The 21,668-nt window shown below is 47.4% G+C and overlaps 1 protein-coding gene across 4 annotated transcripts in view; it reads left to right on the top strand.

The window, feature by feature from the left end:
- The window catches only part of LHFPL4 (LHFPL tetraspan subfamily member 4), a 232,929-nt gene that overhangs the window by 56,505 nt on the left and 154,756 nt on the right, over positions 1 to 21,668 (top strand). Inside the window, exon 2 of one of the 4 annotated variants that reach the window (XM_063941003.1) lies at positions 14,118 to 14,137. The exons of the other annotated variants lie outside the window; for them this stretch is intronic. Coding sequence (XP_063797073.1) covers positions 14,118 to 14,137 — 20 coding nt within the window. The remainder of the gene's footprint in view (positions 1 to 14,117; positions 14,138 to 21,668) is intronic. 4 annotated transcript variants of the gene reach the window in all.

Below are 21,668 nucleotides of genomic sequence, written 5' to 3' on the forward strand. Positions count from 1 at the left end.
TCAATCACACTACGATCACCAGAACGAAGAAAAAACCTCGTAATGCCGTGAGTAAAATACCTAACTGCATAGCAAATTTACTTGGCGCAGTCGCACTGCGGACACTGCGGAGCTTGCGAGCGAACAACTCGGAATGAGGGCCATAGTTTTGCCCAACTGCTAGCAAATTTGCTCTGCGATCAGGTCTGAATTACCCCCATAGGTGGTCATTCCGAGTTGTTCGCTCGCTAGCAGTTTTTAGCAGCCGTGCAAACGCTATGCCGCCTCCCACTGGGAGTGTATTTTAGCTTAGCTGAAGTACGAACGAAAGGATCGCAGAGCGGCTACAAAGTTTTTTTGTACAGTTTTAGAGTAGCTCAATACCTACTCAGCGCTCACTTCAGACTGTTCAGTTTCTGTTTTGATGTCAGAAACACGCCCTGCGTTCGCCCAGCCACACCTGCGTTTTTACTGGCACGCCTGCGTTTTTTCGAACACGCCCACTTCATGTCAATCACTCTGCGGCCAGCAGTGCGACTGAAAAGCTTCGCTAGACCCTGTGTGAAACTACATCGTTCGTTGTAATAGTACGTCGCGCGTGCGCATTGCGCCGCATACGCAGAAGTGCCATTTTTTTCCCACATCGCTGCACAGTGAACGAATGCAGCTAGCGATCAACTCGGAATGACCACCATAGTCAGTTAAGAACACAAATGTCATCTCTGGGTCAGGCTCAAAGATCACATTTCGTACTGAGCTGTTAGACTCGCCAGACAGGGATTAAATTAAAAAATAAATGTTTTATAATTGGACAGCACAAGCTGTCTGAAAGCGTCTCCTCCACTCCATTACCTCATCAATATACCTTACTCTTGCTAAGTGGAAACGACTGATTTAAAGGATTTGCAAATATGATAAAACCAATCATTCTGCCCTAGGAAATAATTCAGACACAATTATTCGATATCTTGAATTCTGCTTGGTAATTTTGCAGCATTAAGCATCAAACGTCCGTGAGATGTAATTAACAGACACTGCATTCCTTCTGTTCTTCTATACATTGAGAATGTTGCGGAAAAGGGGATTTAATTGCAGCATCCTTTCATATACTGAGTCTGGAATCTACAACCAGGAACCCAACTAGCCAAACATCCAGATTGAACTTAAAAAGGGCATTCCACACATTTTTAAAGTCACATAAGACATTGGGCCTGTTTCAGATTTGTATCACCGGGTTGTGAAGGTCGGAGCTCTCGGCAAGTCTGTGTAAAGGTGGGTACACACTAATAGATATATCTGCAGATCAATTGATCTGCAGATATATCTATGGACGGATCGGTCAGTGTGCTGTGCATACATACTGCCAGATCCGTCGGGGACTGACGTCATGAACTGGGCGGGCGTGTACACACGCCCGCCCAGTTCAGCTGTCAATCACCGCCGGCCACCGCAGCATGTGTACGGGTGGTCGGCCGACCGCCGTACACACACAGCAACGTGCCAATATATCGGTAGATATATTGCCCGTCGGCTGTGCTGCAGGGCCGACGCGATACAGAATGTACTAGAAAAACGATATCTAGAAGCCGGGACAGATGCAGTGGCACATTGGACAGGGAACGATCAGGGACTACTGCAGCACACTCCTTCCCCTGCCCATCATATGCTGCTGTATGCTGGGCTCTTCTTGCCCGATGTGCAGGGCCGGGGACAGGGGGGTACAAAGGGGACAACTGTACTGGGCCCCAAGGAACAGAGGGGCCCCAAGTATATGCTGATAAGTACCCGGCAGGTATGTGAGCCGTCTTGTCCAAATAGAGCAGCGAGCTGTATGCGGTGTGGCCACAGCCTTAGAGTGACAGGAGTCTCTCACACAAAGTGACTGTGCGGAGCGAGTGTGCGTCCGCTCTTCTGGGTTCTGCTCAGTTGCAGGCAGTTATGGGACATGACAGCAGCTCCACTGGCCAGGATTCCTGTGCCCTGCATTGGCCTCTTCTGGTAGGGTCTGGTGTGCGGTGTTCTGGGCTGGGGAGAACAGCACAGAGGAGTCTCTCCCCGGGGTAAGAGTGGACTGGTGATGGGGGAGCTGGGAATGCAGCATGGAGTCACTGGGGAGAGACATACTGTGGGGTGTGTGGGAGGAGGGATAGAGGGAGACGCAGACTGTGGTGTGTAGGGGGGAGGAAGGAGAGATATACATATTTATATATTTGTATAAATATATATTATATATATATATATGTTATTACAGTTTCTTGTATATTGCAAATTCTGTTGCACTTTAATAAATAAACACACATACATATATATATCATCTGAGGGGGCCCCAGAGATATCACTGTATGGGGCCCCAAGGTTTCTGTTACCGGCCCTGCCGATGTGCCACTGTGCTGCTACACAGCGTCCAGCGGTAATAAGCAGGGGAGAAGTGTTATCGATAGAGGGGGGGGAGCTATAGAGGGCTATCGCTGCTGCAATACACAGCCACATAAATATCTAATAGCTATCTGTGTGCTGCCGCCAATTCCTGTCTGGTGTACCCATGTGCGCAGTACAAACAACATCTCCCCAATCCGCAAACATCTGCATTGCCTCTGATCAGACCCAGTGTCACATTTACATTGGGATTCTAATCAGGGTCTCCATCAAGGCTCTTATCCGCAGTCACTTATTAAGAACTTGGGCGGATTGTCAGGGATGTGCTTACTGCCAGTGACACATACTGTAATCTTCTTTTGAATCCACCAGTTTATATTAGCATGCTTATGAGCGCTGTGCATTACTCGCAGTGTTTTTCTGCCCGGTTGGAACACGGGGCTTAGTTGAATAGATTGGGAAACCACTGAACCTGGCATACTGTCACACATGTGCAATGTTCTCTTGTCGGGATCAGTAAGAGATCCCGCCGGACGGTATCCCGGCGGCTGGAATACCTACACCGGGATCCCGACCGGCACAATCCCAACAGGGGACCTGCGCTCGCCACGCTGCGGTCACTAATTTATTCTCCCTCTATGGGTGTCGTGGACACCCACGGAGGGAGAATGTGCCGGTCGGGATCCCGGTGTCGGTATTCCAACCGCCGGGATCCCGTCCGGCTGGGATCTTGACCGCATCCCCTCTTGTCATGATCATATCAGTATGTTGTCCGATAAAGCAACATCTAAACAGGTCATGTTGTGACGTTGCAACCAGACGCTGCAACACTGATTCATAAGCTACAAGTCGGTGCCATTGTAATGTTGTACAGTAACTAAGCACCATTAACCACTGAATAGTTTATTCTCTCGGGAATATACATTTTCTTCCTTCCATGTTTTAGTACCGGTCGTTTTCTGCAAAATAAAAGGGAAAAAATATGCTAATATTAATCCCATTTCCCTCAAGTGGATGTATTTTTCTGATCCCAAGTAGCTTTCACCAGTGCAGAGACGTGACCAGTTTTCTGTTATCTAGTAAAGACTGCGGAGAGCAGCACATTACCTCTGTGTTATCACCTCTCTAATTTCTCCCCATCACACGGAAAATCCCAAGCCAAGCCCAGAATGCGGATAGATATTATTACATCTACAGAAATGCTCCTCTGTCTGCCAGAAATGTATCACAATTTCTCACGGCAGCAGTGAGTCCGTTGGCAGGGGGGGAGGATGCACCTTTAAATTTAATTTTAAGTGAGAGTATCAAATGCTACTTCATTCAAAGCAAAACCAATACACAGGTGTCTTCTTCTTCACCACACGTCAGCTGGGTTGGCTGCAGATGGTTTTTATTGGATTTTTGTCTCACATTGTAGACATTTCAAGGCACACAGGCGTAATCATGATCCAAAGCACAGTTTCCCGTTGGTCAGGAAACTGTCCATGCACAGGACCCGTTCTGCACGCAGGGATGCAAACGCCTTTGCCTGATTGACAGGTAGAGGTGTTTGGTGAGAGGGGCTGGGGTGGGCGGTGTTCGTAGAAACAGGGGCGCATCACCCCCGTTTTCCAGGAGTGGAGAGGCCAAGGACTGCATCCCAGATGCAGTTTCCTTGGCCTCGCAAGCCGCCCTGAGACTGCTAGTCTGAGTCACGACCAGAGCCGGATTAAGGGGGGGGGGGTCCCGGGGATACGTACCCCGGGCCCCCCTTTCCAAAAGGGCCCCCTGCCACACCACAGATCGGATCTTTCTTCAATCCGATCTGCGGTGCTGCGCTCACGAGCCCCGGCTCCCCGCTGCCCTGTCCCTCCTCCTCCTTCAGTTCAGCGTGCGGCGCACCAATGACGGAGCCGCATGCTTGCTGAGCCGGACAGCAATTGGACAACTGAGCCGTCGCTCAGCTGCGCTGACTACAGCTCTAAGAAGAGTGCTCTAACAGGTGTAGTCAGGGCAGCTGAGCGACGGCTCAGCTGTCCAATTGCTGTCCGGCTCAGCAAGCCTACGGCTCAGTCATTGGCGCGGCGCACGCTGAACTGAAGGAGGAGGGATTCTTAGCGATAGATATATATATATATATATATAATTATTATTTTTTTAGTTTTTTAGTCCATGGGGGCCCCCTGCTCTTTAGTACCCCAGGCCTCCCGGGGCCTTAATCCGGCTCTGGTCACGACCGATGGCTGAACTGCAATCCAGAACTGCAATCATAGCGCAATTTAGAGATCGCAAATGCAGGAAGGACGTATGCAATGCACCTCTTCCTGCACATGCATTACTAAGGATTGCATTTCGAAAGCTGCAACGAGCAGATTTGCAATTCACTCCTTACTGAATTAAGGGCCTGATTCAGGTTGGACCGCAAAATGTGATCCAACCGCAAAAATTACAAAAAGGATGCGGGCGCATGCGCCTGCATTTTCTGCGGGTGCGTGGTGGGGGCATGATCGGGATGGCTGTCACACGCAGCCGCCGTGATCAGAAAGATGGCGGCGGATCTCCTGCGGGCGCAGTCAAGTCAGCAGGAGGCAACTCTTATTTCCACGATTAAGCAGAAATTGCGGTGCAATCACAATTTCGACTTGATCAGGGGGAGGGGGGGCGGCAGTCAGCATGCTGGGCAGCCTTGGCCTGCGATGGGCGGCCCCAGCATGCGTTCACAAGAATTGCAGATTCTGCTACTTAGCAATCCTTACTGAATCGGGCCCTAAGCCCTCAATGCTCGTATTAATGCAATGGAGCAATTATTGGCCGACTACCCATGCTTCGCAATCACACTGCGTACGTTCTAAGGTACTTTTGTGAGGATGCTCGCAGTGAGGAATCAATGATTGACAGGAGGAGGCTATTTTGCGGAAGGTAACGGGGAGTAGCGTCAAAAGCGGATGCATGCAGGGCGTGTCTTTGCCCACATCTGCGGCCTCACATGCAGAAAACAAGGTGCCAGCGTCTCTGTTCCTGCAGCCATTCTGGGTGACAAAAGGATCTGCGACCACCAATACACGTGTGTACGCAGTTGCTGATATTAGCGAGGCCGCTGGTGGACGTCTCAATACATTTCCAGCCAGCAATATTAGCATATTTTCGCACATTAAACTGCGTAAGGAACCGCAGGTGTGATTATGTCAGTGTCCGCATATTAATCAGGCCCACACAGCACAGCATGCTATAAATTGCACCTGTCCTCTTCGCTCTGCTAATGCACGCCGTCTCTCCTGCCAACTAATTACCTCCTCCCACTCCTACCTACAAGATTTTGCACGTGCTGCTCCCTATCTTTGGAATTCTCTACCTTTCCCCATCCGACTCTCCACCTCTCTACAAAACTTCAAACGGGCTCTCAAGACCCACTTCTCCAAACCCAGCCAAGTCTCCTCCTAACCCTCTTGCCTATGCTCACTGTCTACCCCTTCTGTGTCACCCCGGTCTGGTAGCCCCTCACCTTTTAGATTGTAAGCTTGCAAGAGCAGGGCCTTCTTTCTTCGTGTGCCTTTCCTTCCCTTACTTACACTATCTTATACTCCATACTCCCTTTGATGGCACCTGACCCCTGATTTTCTATACCTGTCCTATATTATTTTGTACTGTAAGTGCTGTTTTCTTGTTTGCTCATTTGATTATGTACTGTGTAATGGGCGCTGCAGATCCCTTGTGGCGCCAAATAAATAAAGGATAATAATAATAATGGGAGCGGTACCACTAACATCATCTATAGTGTAAGTGAGTGCTAAAGAGGTTATGGCTTGTTCTTAAACAGAGCCCAGAGAATGATAATCATTCAGATCCGGTCAACGTATGACAGTTCTGAACGATTACTGTCCAGTGTATGTACATGAACGATAATCAAGCATGTGAAAAGAGCTGAGAAATGGTTGGCATCCTTGGATTTGATTGTTGAACACGTCCGATCCATTTCCTGCTGCCAATTCCGTGCAGTGAAGCTCGCGCCTATACAATGTGCAGTGTATGGCAGCACACAGTGATCGCAGTATCGTCCAGCCTAATCCCCCCATTGGTCAGATTGTGTGCTTTATACTGAGTAGTGTATGGCCAGCAATACAGGCAGTGTATGACCAGCAATACAGGCGATCTCTGTGATACTGGTGGCTGGCAGGGTGTCTATTTGCAATGTGCGTGGTGGTAGTCTCTTTTATGGGGATGCGGGTATGTTACCGCCAGTCGGGATCCCGGCGGTTAAGATCCCAATGCCGGAATCCCGACTGCTTAATATGCCGACACGTGGGATACCAACGTACAGGCTCTATTCCCACTCCGTTTCGCTTGCCACTCTGTTGGCATTCCGGCGGTAGGGATCCCGACGCCAGTATGCTGAGCGCCAGGATCCCTACAGCTGGTCACGCCTACCAACCCCTTTAATGTGCGGTTAGCATTTCTGCATATGTAATAAATGCCCAGTGAGAATTACTTACCTGTTGGATAAAATAATGGCAGTCAGTCATTGATTGTGTAGTTGAGTAATAATCATTTGTTGTGTTAGGGACTGGTGGTCAGTATTAGGTACAATGGCCCTCATTCCGAATTGTTCGCTCGGTAATTTTCTTCGCATCGCAGTGATTTTCCGCTAATTGCGCATGCGCAATGTTCGCACTGCGACTGCGCCAAGTAAATTTGCTATGCAGTTAGGTATTTTACTCACGGCATTGCAAGGTTTTTTCTTCGTTCTGGTGATAGTAATGTGATTGACAGGAAGTGGGTGTTTCTGGGCGGAAACTGGCCGTTTTATGGGCGTGTGTGAAAAAACGCTGCCGTTTCTGGGGAAAACGCGGGAGTGTCTGAAGAAACGGGGGAGTGACTGGGCGAACTCTGGGAGTGTTTGTGACGTCAAACCAGGAACGCAACTGACTGAACTGATCGCAGATGCCGAGTAAGTCTGGAGCTACTCAGAAACTGCTAAGAAGTGTCTATTCGCAATTCTGCTAATCTTTCGTTCGCAATTTTACTATGCTAAGATTCACTCCCAGTAGGCGGCGGCTTAGCGTGTGCAAAGCTGCTAAAAGCAGCTTGCGAGCGAACAACTCGGAATGACCACCAATATGCCATGCTGTCTCATACATGTACTGTAAGTGTCCCTTTCTTTGCCATAGGATTGTTATACAGATTGATATTTGATTGAATCCATCTCTGAGTATTTGGGAATCATCTGAATGTTACAATAGTAGATTTTATACATCACTACTATTAACAATAAAAGTCACATTTCACTACCGGTCATAGGGGGTCATTCTGACCCGTTCACACGCAGCGGTTTATTGCTGCGTTGCGAACGGGTATGGAATGCGCATGCGCGGCGGCCGCAGTGTGTGTGCGTGACATTGCCCGGCGACAGGGGTCGCTGGGATACGTTGCGGCTTACAAAGGAAGCAGTCGCAGAGCCGACCGCAAAGAAGATTGACAGGAAGAAGGCGTTTCAGGGCGGATCCGGACCGCTTGGAGCCGTTTTCGAGGAGTGGTGAGTAAAACGCAGGCGTGTCCAGGAGAACGGATTGCGGATGTCTGACATCAAAGCCGGCACCAGCATCGCAGGGATCATCGCACAGGGTAAGTATGTCCAGGCCTAGTCTTCTTTTGCTTGAATTTTTTTTTTGCTTAGCATTGCAGCTCTGCTAAGCTAATATACACTCCCCCATAGGCGTGTACTAGTTGATCGCAGCAGCAGCAGCAAAAAGTTGCTGGCTGCGATCAACTCGGAATGACCACCATACTGCGTACATGTCATTCACACACAATTGCACATTAAACAGATATCTGCATGGGAAACACATAAATTAAGTGTAAACTAGCCTAGACCCCGATTCTAACTCTGTAGCCCAGAACCCAAAATTGGAAACCTCCAAATAGCAAAGTAAGGCGGTTATTCAGGTTTGTTAGAAAACCAAAAAAGCAAGCAATTGGGCAAACCCATGTTGCACTGCAGGTAGGGCAGGTGTAACATGTGCAGAGAGATTTAGATTATCATTTGGGTGGGTTATATTGTTTCTGTGCAAGGTAAATATCTCCTGCTTTATTTTTACACTGCAATTTAGATTTCAGTTTGAACACATCCCACCCAAATCTAACTCTCTCTGCACATGTTATATCTGCCCCTCCTGCAGTGCAGCATGGTTTTGCCCATAAGTGTGCTTTTTTGGTTTGCTAACGAACCTGAATAACCCCCATATGTACAGCCTTAACCCTAACACATTAATTAAAGAGAACCTGCCAGCAGGCAGTACAGTCTCAATGTATCTGTGGATTTAGTGCTTACTGCTTGCATAAAAATCTCAGCTTGGTAAAACACTGGAGTAAAGTTATAAAATGCGTTGTGTACTCTTGTTGGCTGCCCACTCTTATAGCTCTTCCAGGCTCTGGCAAAGCAGGTGAGCTGAGATGTGCAAGTTAGCCCACTGGGATAGAGCATAGCGTATTACGAAGTTCAACTCAGAAGCTAACTTTGACTATTTTACAAGCACTCTACTGGGTAAACGAGGACACGGAAGAATGTTACTTTTTGTTTTTAGATCCAAGGGGCTGAAGACACCAGGAAATATATAGCAGCAATCGGATCGCGAAACCTAGTGAAATGTTATCTTTAGTATTCCTCATTGCTTTTCAAAACAACGTAGTAGTGAGGGCGCTGCCTGTCTCTTGAGGCTGCGCAATGGCAGTGAAACGCGTGAGACAGGAAAAGACGGCTTCAGAAGCATTCACACAGTGTGCTAGGATATACAAGAATCTATTCTTCATACTCCATTGTTACTCCCTTTGATGGCACCTAACCCAGGGTTTTCTATACCTGTCCTATATTGGGCGGGATGTACTAAGCGGAAAATGCGGTAAACCCCCTGTTTACCGCATTTTCCTGATGCACTAAGCACCGTCCGGCAGGTCAGCGCCGCGGCGGGGTTCGCCAGCTTTAGCTGGCGATAGTCCATAGAAGCCTATGGGCTTCTCTCCGCGGCGCTGTGTGAGGGATCTGATCGGATCCCTCCCAGCATGCCCTGCGGCCGCCCCCGTCACCCCGCACATGCACACACTGACTCCCGGGGCCGAATCCCGGAAGTCAGGCTGCCGCTCTTATCGGAAGAGCTGTCCTCCGCAATGCTGATCGCATATGTTAGTACATATGCGATCAGCATCGTGGCGCAGGGCGGCGATGGGCGGCGATGTACATTAGTACATCCCACCCATTGTCGTGTACTGTAAGTGATGTTTTCTTGTTTGCTCATTTTATTATGTACTGTGTAATGGGCGCTGCGGATCCCTTGTGGCTTAGTTGGTTTTGCCTTGTAAACGTTTGCTGCTTTAAAAAAAGTACGAGTTCAGATGGAGCCTCAGAGCTCCGGCTTTCTTGCAAACCATTACATCCGGCCCCAGATCTGGCATGAAATAGGTTAAAAGTGTCATCGTTGAGCAAAAATGGCTCAGTTTGTCCAAGTGATTAATCTCTTAACAAAAGGGCATTAACATAGATTTGATGTCATTTATTTAATCATCCTCACTATAATGCCAATTTTATTCTGTGTTCTAAGCCGGTACTTTATGGCGGGGGCACTGTATATTCATTTAAATACAAATTTGATTTAGCAAGCATCACTTCTCTGGTTTTTGGATAGTGAATAATGATTATGGATGGGCCGACATATAAGGATATGTGACACTTGTTAGACCCACATGTGTGTTCAGTGCACGTTGGGAGGTCAGTTCTGTGAACATAGCTGGCTTATAGCTGCCACTTTTCCTACACATGTGACCTTTACTTAGACGCTAACCGTTCTCTCCAGGCACGGCTGCCCAATGTTTGACAAAGGTTAAGTTTGATAGATTGTTAGTCACACAGGCACCCTTCGCCAGCATTTATCAGTTAACCCATCAAATGCTTTCTTCGTAGCGACACTTCTTATTTATTAACTAATTTACCTTCAAAGGGAATCATATTGGAGAAACAGAAGGATTTCCTTGCCTATCAAAGGTCACTTTCTCCAGCCATAACTCTCTTCATATACGCATTGCTTGATCTTTGGTCTCTCTGTAAATTATGCTGGGTGCACACTAAGCAATGTGTCGTCCAATCCGGTAGATTGGACCGACATATCAGGAACATCATCTAGTGTGTATACCCACTACTGTGGGTCATTTGCTGGCCGAGTACACACATCGTTAAGTGTGTACCCAGCCTTAGTGCTTGTTTACAGACCAGTTATTAACCAGTGGTGTAGGTTTACAGGTAGATAGCAGGTACAGCCGTCTTCCACTGTGCAACTCACACAGTCTAACACAGTGTAGATCAAGATGGCCCATGCTCAGTAGAGACCCCGGCAGCCATCTTGGGACAAAGCAAGAAGCCTCCCTGGAGAACAATATGACTGGAGCCAGTAGCACTACTCTTTTAACAGTTTGCTCTGCAAATGATGCTTTTTCGTACTTTTGGTTGTAAAAAAACTAAAATATACTTATACCTTTGTTTTAATGTATGACGGTTTTTGTTTGTTATTAGTAGCTGCTTCTGGTTTTATTTGATTAGATACTGTCCGTAATAAAAAGCAGCAGATAGGGAACATCAAAATAAAACACATAAACAGAATAAAGCTCATCAATTTTTTCCTTCACTAAAATAACATCCTATTATTCTTCAAGTAACAGAACATTAAAAAAAAAAAATTTAAATTCATACTCGGCTGTATGTCATGGCGAGATTTTGGTAACGATACGATATAAGTATTATTCCATTTTACTCTCCAGTCTCCACAATACATACACAATCATCACAATGTATCAATTCATTTGTGCGTTAGTCCTCCACCTCCTAGTGCTTCAGTAGATATTCAGCACAGTATCCCCCACCCCCCGCCAAAGCACTGTCCATGCTTTCCCTTCAAGAGCCGAGTTACCTCCTGCACCAGATTTAGAATCATGTCATGAAAGGAAATCCCTCAGCATCATATTCCTCAGACCTGTGCGGCACGGGGAGTCCTTGTCTGCAGCTGTGGGTCATCAGTTTGCAGTTTAGCAGATTTTTATTTTACATTACACTGGGTGAGCTGTAAAGAGGAGAAAAGAAAAGTTATACAAGATTAGCACCAGTCAGCGTATTTTCACTGCAGCCCCGGCACAGGAAAAGAGATGACGATGAGTGCATCAAGCAGTAAGATAAACCTTTCCCTGCATGAAGCCTACATAGGTTTATCCGTTAGTCATAGTTCACTTCTCTGCTCGGGATCTGAAAAGGATTGCCCCAATTATACCTGGAAATGCTGGAGACAAACGTGTCTAGAGATACACCATTATGCCAATGTTCTTCTAGGAGATGACAGATTGGAAGAGCGGGAGATATTGGCGCAATAGAGAGTTGGGATACTTAGGTTTGGGAGTCTATCACCACCCATTGTAAAAAAAAATAGACCCTTAATGTAGGATCCAGTCAGCATACCAGCGCTCGGGATGTCGGCAGTTGGAATGCCGATACTAGTTGGAATATCACGACATGAATCAAATGTAAGTATGCCCGGTCTCCTTAAGCTCTGGACGTTGGGAGGGTGTGGGGGGAAGGGGGGGGGAGGGTTTGGAGGTTAGGCTTAGGCTATGGGGAAGGGTTACGGTTAAGCTGAGGGGGAGGGAGGTTAGGTTTAGACTGCTTGGAGGGGGGATAGGGTTATGTACCACCGGGGATGGTTAGACTAGTCCGGGTGGGCGGACAGTTAGGGTCAGGCCGGGGGAAGGCAGGGTTAGGGAGTAAGGGTTAGCATACTTATCTTCCAGGTGTCGGGATTCTGTGCGTCGGGATGCCGCTGTTGCTTTTCTGACCGCTGGCATCCCAATAAACGGGATCCTGATACCACCCCCTTAATACGTAGCCATGCACAGGCTATTATTTTGAGCAAGAGACCGCAATTCATCCACCAGCCATGTCTTCTGATACTTAATCATGTCTGTGCTTACAGGGACATAAATAGATGTTTGCAGCTCAAGGATAAAATAAAAAGGAAACAAAAAAACAGATATCCATGGTGCTTTGACGGGAGAGCTAACCTTAATTAGGTGTGGGTAAGAGTAAGGGTAGAGAGGCAAGAACAGCACCAGAGTTAGGAAACACAGTGAAATGACAGTAAGGTATCATTTTATAGATTGTACTTGATCAGTACTACCTGTAAGCTGATTGGTTGCTACCCTCCCCAAGACTTTCTGTAAAGTTGGCTTCCCACATACAGTACTAGTTGCTGCCAAAAGCCTTATTGCAAACAACTGGAATGATTCGCTCCCTCTTTCCCTCTATGTCCTCAAAAATCAAACCTGGCAAATTGCGGCTATGGGGAACATGACCTATTACCTGCAAGGCCACATGTTTCTCGGATCTGGGCTCTCGGCGGCATCTCTTTGCCACTACCCTCTACCATTTGTCAGCCTGACCCACAAGCGTTATGTGACGTTGTGACTTTATTATTTATTGTGACGCGTTATGTGACTTTCCCTTCACTGCTACCTCACACCATCATGCCGTCAACCTCTGTCATCTCTTCCTGTGATTGCTACCCCTCCTCCTCCTCCCTTTTTAATGTATTTCTATCTTGAGGCATAAACATCAGTCTGTTTCCCCTTCCTGCTAGTCCTTAACCCCCCCCACACACACACACACACACACACACACACACACACACACACACACACACACACACACACACACACACACACTCCCCCTCCCCTTATAGATTATGTAGCAATTCATAGTGTCCATGCTTGGTTTCTCTGTGCTGTGCAAACTCCAAAAAAACTAGCTCACATGTCAAATGCCTGTTACTTTTTGTCATAAGATCTATTTCACTTGTTCTTTGTGATCACTCAATATATAAAGCATTAGGAAATAAAATACACTAAAGCATTTTTTTTTTCTGTGTGTGCACCCTCAGCTAATGCCATCCAGAGATGGCCTTAGGAATTGGAAGACAGTGATGCAAGTACCACCATTGTCCATGATAAATTGGCTTCCCCAGCATCACAGGAGGCCCCCAATAAAGGCTTCCTTTCGAGAGTGAGTGCCACGGAAGGACACATTTCTTCTCACCGATAAAATGTGCAAAAAGTCTGTGGTTTGGGGACTCTAACCAAAACAGGTTTAACCGTTAAAGGCGATAATAAATGAGATTAAATTAATTCAATGAACAACTGAATTGCTCCAAAGGCGTCCATTGATTAGTGCCGCCCACGGAACATGCCCCCCTAAATATGCCCAAAAATCCCATTTTGGGTTTCCGGTGCTTTTTGCCCCCGGAACTGTGAGCAATCTGGCTACAAACCTTGTGCGTTAGTTTTTGAATAACACAATCTGTTTAGAGGTATGTGTACTGAATTTCTGTGTAATAATTTCAGAATGTCTGTCCCGTCTCCTCAGTGCGCACCAACTGTATGCCAGGGCACGCCCCCCGCCCCCCAATGTCTCACACTGCTAGGGAGGTGGGACAGACCTAGGAGAGAAGGACCGGCCACAGGGTAAGTACAGTATGAGGGGGCAGGTTGAACAGCTGCATGGGGACAGGAATGGAAACAGAGGGGCGGATTCACACTTTACCAGTTACTTTACTAGTTATCTATCTATCTATCTATCTATCTATCTATCTATCTATCTATCTATCTATCTATCTATCTATCTATCTATCTATCTATATATGTATCATTTATTGTGATGTTAGAGGAAGAGAGCTAAGCCATGGAATTCATTTTTGTCATTTCAGAGAGGCTCCCAATTAAAACCGTAAGAGACGTTGCCACTCGTACAAAGACAATTTTAATTTAGATGCTTGTTCTCAGCAGAGGAATTATTAGTGTGAATATGAGAGAGGAAACTCTATTATGAGAGGCGATAGCGCAACCTATATTTATCCGCCCACGCACAGACTGGCCCTCGGCTGTATCGTGCCTGGTAGACAGACTTCTGCTGTACATATGGTAGCTCCCTTCTGAGAGAAAATAACAGCAATTACATCATGTGCATCACTGTATGGAAGGAAGCCCAGAGTATTAAACTGCCAGCTCTGCAAAAGATAATGGTTCATCACTACTCTCCATATCTGCATAACTTCATGCCACCACATTTTCATGTTTATGTATACACCTCATATATATCCAGTGGCGGCAGCCATTTTGTAAGCTGAACTAATATCCATGACAACTCAACACAATTGACTAGGGACCATAGTAAACACTCTAAAGGCTCTTAGCATGCAGTGAGGGAATCTATCTAGGTCTGGATACTAAAGGAACATTCTTGCATCAGAATATTTAATGCGGACTTTGCTGAGGGAGAAGTATGGCCATCTCCATCTATGCTAATAAATACAAATCAAAGTTGCATCAGAAGAATGAATTTCGTCCATACTTTCAGCTAAGCAACCGTGTGGTGGGAAATTCGGCCACGCAGGTAGTATGAGGGTGATGGTAAATCAGTGAGTGGGATAAATAGCTGGATTACAAGATTCACCATGTTACCTGTTGTTGGCGAATGACAGGCCAGTAAACTCAGCCTAAGGATTGTTGTTCTGACTGATCACTGTCGAATGGGATTTGAATTGTTTATGGTGAGGCCAATGTGTTCAACAGCCTCTTGCTACATAAGTTAAAGCACACAGGTTCTATCACATATTGCAATTTAGTTGTGATATACCTTGCCCCTATTCACATACAGTACATACAGCACGTTTTTTTTTAATGCTGGTATGCATGCATGCTTACCTGCCGGGATTGCTGTTCTGATATAGGGGGTAATTCAGATCTGATCGCTAGGCTGCATTTTCGCCCAGCAAGCGATCAGGTCTAATCTGTGCATGCGTATGCACCGGAATGCGCGGACGCGTCGCACGGGTACAAAACGGATCGCCGCTCAATGATGGGTTTGTGCGAAGAATCCATTCGCACCAGCGAACACAAGTTGATTGACAGGAAGAGGGCGTTAGTGGGTGGCAACTGACCGTTTTTAGGGAGTGGTTGGAAAAACGCAGGCGTGTCCAAGTGTTTTTCAGGAAGGGTTCTTGACGTCAATTCCGATCCTGGACAGGCTGATGTGATCACAGCGGCTGAGTAAGTCCTGGGCTGTGCAGAGACTGCACAAGATCTGTTTGTACAGCTCTGCTATACATGCGTTTGCACACTTGCACAGCTAAAATACACTACCCCTATAGGCGGCGACTATCTGATCGCAGCAGTGCAAAAATCACTTGCTAGAGATCAGGTCTGAATTAGCCTCATAGAGCTGTCTTGGCGAAGACGTGACATCTGCGTTTATGACATGGGAGTCTTAATGTGCGTGCACAGCCATCAACCAGTGTACGTGTAAGCTGCATGGATCCGCTCAAAGGCTTCTATAGGCAATGCCATCTATAGATGGCATTGCCTATTGTGCAGAAGCTTCAGAAAGTTACACATTCTGGAGCTTGCTGCGCACCGGCTCATTGCAGCCCCATAGCATTCAATGGGGACTTCTGTGCCGCAGGCCCAAGGCAGATATCTCTGCATATGGCGATCCATATGTATTGTGGTAAATCTGAAAATGGCCGTTTTCAGAGGTTTTACCAGATTTATGTTTGATACATTCCGCCCTGGGAGGTTATCCAAGACTGGAAAATCAGGACATTCATCCCATGACAGTTCCAGAGTTACCCTAAACCAGTAGTCTCCAACCTTAATTGGGGTGTGAGCTACTTTCGGAAGATAAAACCTCTGAAAGAGCTCCCCCCTACCCCCCCCCCCCCCTTCACGTGTGTGCCTGCAAAAGTGGGTGTGGCCTCACTCAAGTGGGTGTGGCCTCACAACTACAAGCAATGCCCTCCAGCAGTGCCAGACACACAAATATTGCCCACAGCAGTGCCAGATACAATGGCCCACCGCAGTGCAAGATACAATGCCCCCACCAGTGCCAGATACAATGCCCCCACCACTGCCAGATACAGTGCCACCACCAGTGCCAGATACAATGCCCCCCACAGTGCCAGATACAGTGCACCCCACAGTGTCAGATACAGTGCCCGCACCAGTGTCAGATACAATACCCCCACCAGTGCCAGATACAATGCCCCCACCAGTGCCAGATACAGTGCACCTACCAGTGTCCGATACAGTGCCCCCACTAGTGCCAGATACAGTGCCCCCCGCAGTGCCAGATACAATGCCCCCACCAGTGTCAGATACAATTCCCCCACCAGTGCCAGATACAGTGCCCCCACCAGTGCCAGATACAATGCCCCCTGCAGTGCCAGATACAATGCCCCCTGCAGTGCCAGATACAGTGCCCCCTGCAGTGCCAGATACAATGCCCCCTGCAGTGCCAGATAGAGTGCCCCCCGCACAGTGCTCACCACTGCTGGCTTCTTCGAAAGGGGTAATGTCCGGAGAGCGGCTGCGGTGAGGGTCTGTGGCGGTGGCAGCGTTGGGCATTTGAAATATGGCGCTGGGAAGTAAGCCAGTCAAAGCTTGCGGTCCGGCAGTCAATCAGGTGCTGCCGCTGCCTGTCCTCGAGCTCTAATTGGCTGACGGCCGGCACCATATTAAAAATGAATGGAGGAGGACTGCCGCTACCAGTGATTGCCCAAGCCCGTGCACTTGCGAGCTACCAAAAATGCTACGGCGAACTACCGGTAGCTCACGAGCGACGGGTTGGCGATCACTGCCCTAAACCAATCTCAGACTGCGAAATAAGAAGTTGGACATTAAGGATACTATGGGTGGGGTTTCAGAGTACCAGCCTATATGCATTTAGGGGGTCATTCCGAGTTGTTCGCTCGTTGCCGATTTTCGCTATAATGCGATTAGGGGTTCTTCCACAATGAAACACTGTGGGACTACCACTGAGCCGTATGCAACATCCACTTATCCACTTCTCCTCTCTTTAGAAGGTTTAATACATCTCCCCTATACATATGTGTCCTCTCTCATCTTTGCCACGATCGCAGTGAGTAGTCGTACCAGCTCACGACTTGCCGCAGGTGCATGCGCACCAATGCACTCCTATGGAAGCGGGTGCATATGCAGGTGCCCACGCACACTTGTGGGCACGCTAGTCACGGCAAATGGGTTGCGTTTGCCGCGGCTAGGGGCAAAGATCAGCATAGCGTAATCTATATATCACTATGGGGGTCATTCCGAGTTGTTCGCTCGTTATTTTTTTCTCGCAACGGAGCGATTAGTCGCTAATGCACATGCGCAATGTCCGCAGTGCGACTGCGCCAAGTAAATTTGCTATGCAGTTAGGTATTTTACTCTATAGACTAATAAATACTGTTTACATTACAACTTTATTTTAAATAATCATTTAGTACAATTTTAAAAAGACTTTAAATTTGAAGTTAATTCAAGACTATTTCTACCATGCACCAGCTTTAAAAGAATAGAATAACCTTCAATGTCACCATTAAAATGCTCCGCATCAAGTTATGGATCATTCCCACCCACTTTGAATTACTTGAAAGTGGCCTCCAATGTTGACGGCAGGACATTACTTACATGTTAAGACACATTTTGAAGGTCTGTTATCGTAGCCACCATCAAATGCAAGCATTCATCTTTCCCAGGCATGCTCTATATATCTGCGCTGTGGGTGGCCACCCTTGACGTCAGTGTTTCAAAAGGGTATTTTTGGAAAGTAACCAAAGCATACCCCCAGGCCCGTTTCTTTCAGCCACTTACATGCATCATTTGTGATGTTCATACAGGGGCGCGTAAATTCCCAGAAATTCTCAGAAGGAAACTAGTATGTTGCTGTATTAAAATGGAACGAGGAAAATATCCCTATAACGTTTTACAGTGACTAGTACAATGGTTCAGATGCTGTAATAGACTAATCTGGTTTAGCTCTGCTGTGTGTATCACAACATGTATAAGATGAAGGGCGATTTCTCATTGATTACAAAACATCTGTCTACAGCTGACTCCTATGGATTTAGGGGGTCATTCCGAGTTGATCGCTCACTGGCAGTTTTTAGCAGCCATGCAAACGCATAGTCGCCGCCCACGGGCAGCTATGGAGTGCGAACGCCTGTGCAGCAGAGCGGCTGCAAACACATTCTGTGCAAAACAAGACCAGCCCTGTAGTTACTTATCCTGTGCGATGATTGCTGCGACGAGTGACACGGTAATGACGTCAGATACCCGCCCAGCAAACGCCCGGCCACGCCTGCGTTTTCCCAAACACTCCCAGAAAACGGTCAGTTGACACCCAGAAACGCCCTCTTCCTGTCAATCTCCTTGCGTTCGGCTGTGCGTTTGGAATCGTCGATAGAACCAGTGCAAAACCACAAAGGACTTTGTACCCGTACGACGCACGTGCGCATTGCGGTGCATACGCTTGCGCAGATTAGCCTTTTTTTCACTGATCGCTACGCAGCGAACAACGGCAGCTAGCGATCAACTCGGAATGACCCCTTTAGTGCTGTCTGCATCTAAAAGTAGCTTCCATGCAAACTGCTAAAAGGCGGTATGTACTAATGTCAAGGGGGGTTATTCAGTGGGTTACATACGTTTTACCGGCGGACGGTATGCCGGCTGTCAATATCCCGACAGCGGCATCCTGCCCGCCAGAATCCCGGCAGCAGGGCGAGCACTAAGATTCCCCTTGTGGGCTCGTGGCGCACTGCGCTCGTCACAGGATCTATTCCCACTCTATGGGTGTCGTGGACACCCACGAGTGGGAAAAGCCCTGGTGCACCGGGATTCCGGCTGTCGGCATTGTTGGCTGTTGGGATTTCGGCGTCGTTATCCTGAACGCTGGGATCCCAACAGCCAGTATTTTAACTGCAACCCTTATTCAGTACGGATCGCGGTTTGTAGAAAATCGCAAATGAGCGTTTTTCTGCAAAATGTGCATGTGCTGTGGCCGCACAGCGTATGCGTTAGCATTCACAGTGAGATCGAATCCTTGAAGGATGCGATCACACTTTGAGTGACATCGGCAGACAGCGGGGGGCGGCATTGCGGGGGAGTGGTTTTCACGCAGCCGCTCCAATGAAAAAAATGGCAGCAGACCGTCGGCATATGCATCTTAGCTACATATGCAGGGGGGCCGTCATTACTTCTGGATTCAGCGATGCAATGAAAATTGTTATGAAATCGCATCGCTGGCTGCCAGTTAGCATGCAGATTTTGGTTTTTAGCAGAATCTGCAACTGTACCTGAATAGGGTCCAAAATGCGGTAAAAACTCTGGAAAAAAAAAATTCACACCGCATATACAGTGTATCAAACTTGTGCCATGTATGGGTCTATGGGCTTCTTTCTGAATAAAGGCCCTCATTCCGAGTTGTTCGCTCGCTAGCTACTTTTAGCAGCATTGCACACGCTAGGCCGCCGCCCTCTGGGAGTGTATCTTAGCATAGCAGAATTGCTAACGAAAGATTAGCAATTCTGCTAAAAATAGCAGCGAGCGGACAACTCGAAATGACCACCAAAGTTTGGTGTAAAGTGGTTGCACTAATTAGATTTAAGTAGAGATGAGCGGGTTCCGTTCCTCGGAATCCGACCCCCCTCGAACTTCACCCATTTCACACGGGTCCGAGGCATACTCGGATTCTCCCGTATGGCTCGGTTAACCCGAGCGAGCCCGAACGTCATCATCCCGCTGTCGGATTCTCGCGAGATTCGGATTCTATATAAGGAGCCGCGCGTCGCCGCCATTTTTCACTCGTGCATTGGAAATGATAGTGAGAGGACGTGGCTGGCGTCCTCTCACTTTGTTTCAGGGGGCTGCATATCTTTATTCTGGGGACCACCAGTATTATAGGAGGAGTACAGTGCAGAGTTTTGCTGACCAGTGACCACCAGTATTATACGTTGTCTGCCTGAAAAACGCTCCATATCTGTGCTGCATATATCTGTGCTCACACTGCTTTATTGTGGGGACTGGGGACCAGCAGTATTATATAGGAGGAGTACAGTGCAGAGTTTTGCTGACCAGTGACCACCAGTATACGTTGTCTGCCTGAAAAACGCTCCATATCTGTGCTCAGTGTGCTGCATATATCTGTGCTCACACTGCTTTATTGTGGGGACTGGGGACCAGCAGTATTATATAGGAGGAGTACAGTGCAGAGTTTTGCTGACCAGTGACCACCAGTATACGTTGTCTGCCTGAAAAACGCTCCATATCTGTGCTCAGTGTGCTGCATATATCTGTGCTCACACTGCTTTATTGTGGGGACTGGGGACCAGCAGTATTATATAGGAGGAGTACAGTGCAGAGTTTTGCTGACCAGTGACCACCAGTATACGTTGTCTGCCTGAAAAACGCTCCATATCTGTGCTCAGTGTGCTGCATATATCTGTGCTCACACTGCTTTATTGTGGGGACTGGGGACCAGCAGTATTATATAGGAGGAGTACAGTGCAGAGTTTTGCTGACCAGTAACCACCAGTATACGTTGTCTGCCTGAAAAACGCTCCATATCTGTGCTCAGTGTGCTGCATATATCTGTGCTCACACTGCTTTATTGTGGGGACTGGGGACCAGCAGTGTTATATAGGAGGAGTGCAGTGCAGAGTTTTGCTGACCAGTGACCACCAGTATTATACGTTCTCTGCCTGAAAAACACTCCATATCTGTGCTGCATTGTAGTATATAGTAGGAGTACAGTGCATAATTTTGCTGACCACCAGTATATAATATATAGGAGTACGGTACAGAAGGCCACTGCTCTACCTACCTCTGTGTCGTCAAGTATACTGTCCATCCATACCTGTGGTGCATTTCAGTTTTGCACAGTTTGCTGACCACCAGTATATAATATATAGCAGTACGGTACAGTAGGCCACTGCTCTACCTACCTCTGTGTCGTCAAGTATACTATCCATCCATACCTGTGGTGCATTTCAGTTTTGCACAGTTTGCTGACCACCAGTATATAATATATAGCATTACGGTACAGTAGGCCACTGCTCTACCTACCTCTGTGTCGTCAAGTATACTATCCATCCATACCTGTGGTGCATTTAAGTTTTGCACAGTTTGCTGACCACCAGTATATAATATATAGCAGTACGGTACAGTAGGCCACTGCTCTACCTACCTCTGTGTCGTCAAGTATACTATCCATCCATACCTGTGGTGCATTTAAGTTTTGCACAGTTTGCTGACCACCAGTATATAATATATAGCATTACGGTACAGTAGGCCACTGCTCTACCTACCTCTGTGTCGTCAAGTATACAATCCATCCATATCTGTGGTGCATTTCCGTTGTGCGCAGTATATATAGTAGTAGGCCATTGCTATTGATACTGGCATATAATTCCACACATTAAAAA

Source organism: Pseudophryne corroboree, chromosome 9 (assembly GCF_028390025.1).
Source record: "Pseudophryne corroboree isolate aPseCor3 chromosome 9, aPseCor3.hap2, whole genome shotgun sequence".
NCBI classification, from domain to species: domain Eukaryota; kingdom Metazoa; phylum Chordata; class Amphibia; order Anura; family Myobatrachidae; genus Pseudophryne; species Pseudophryne corroboree.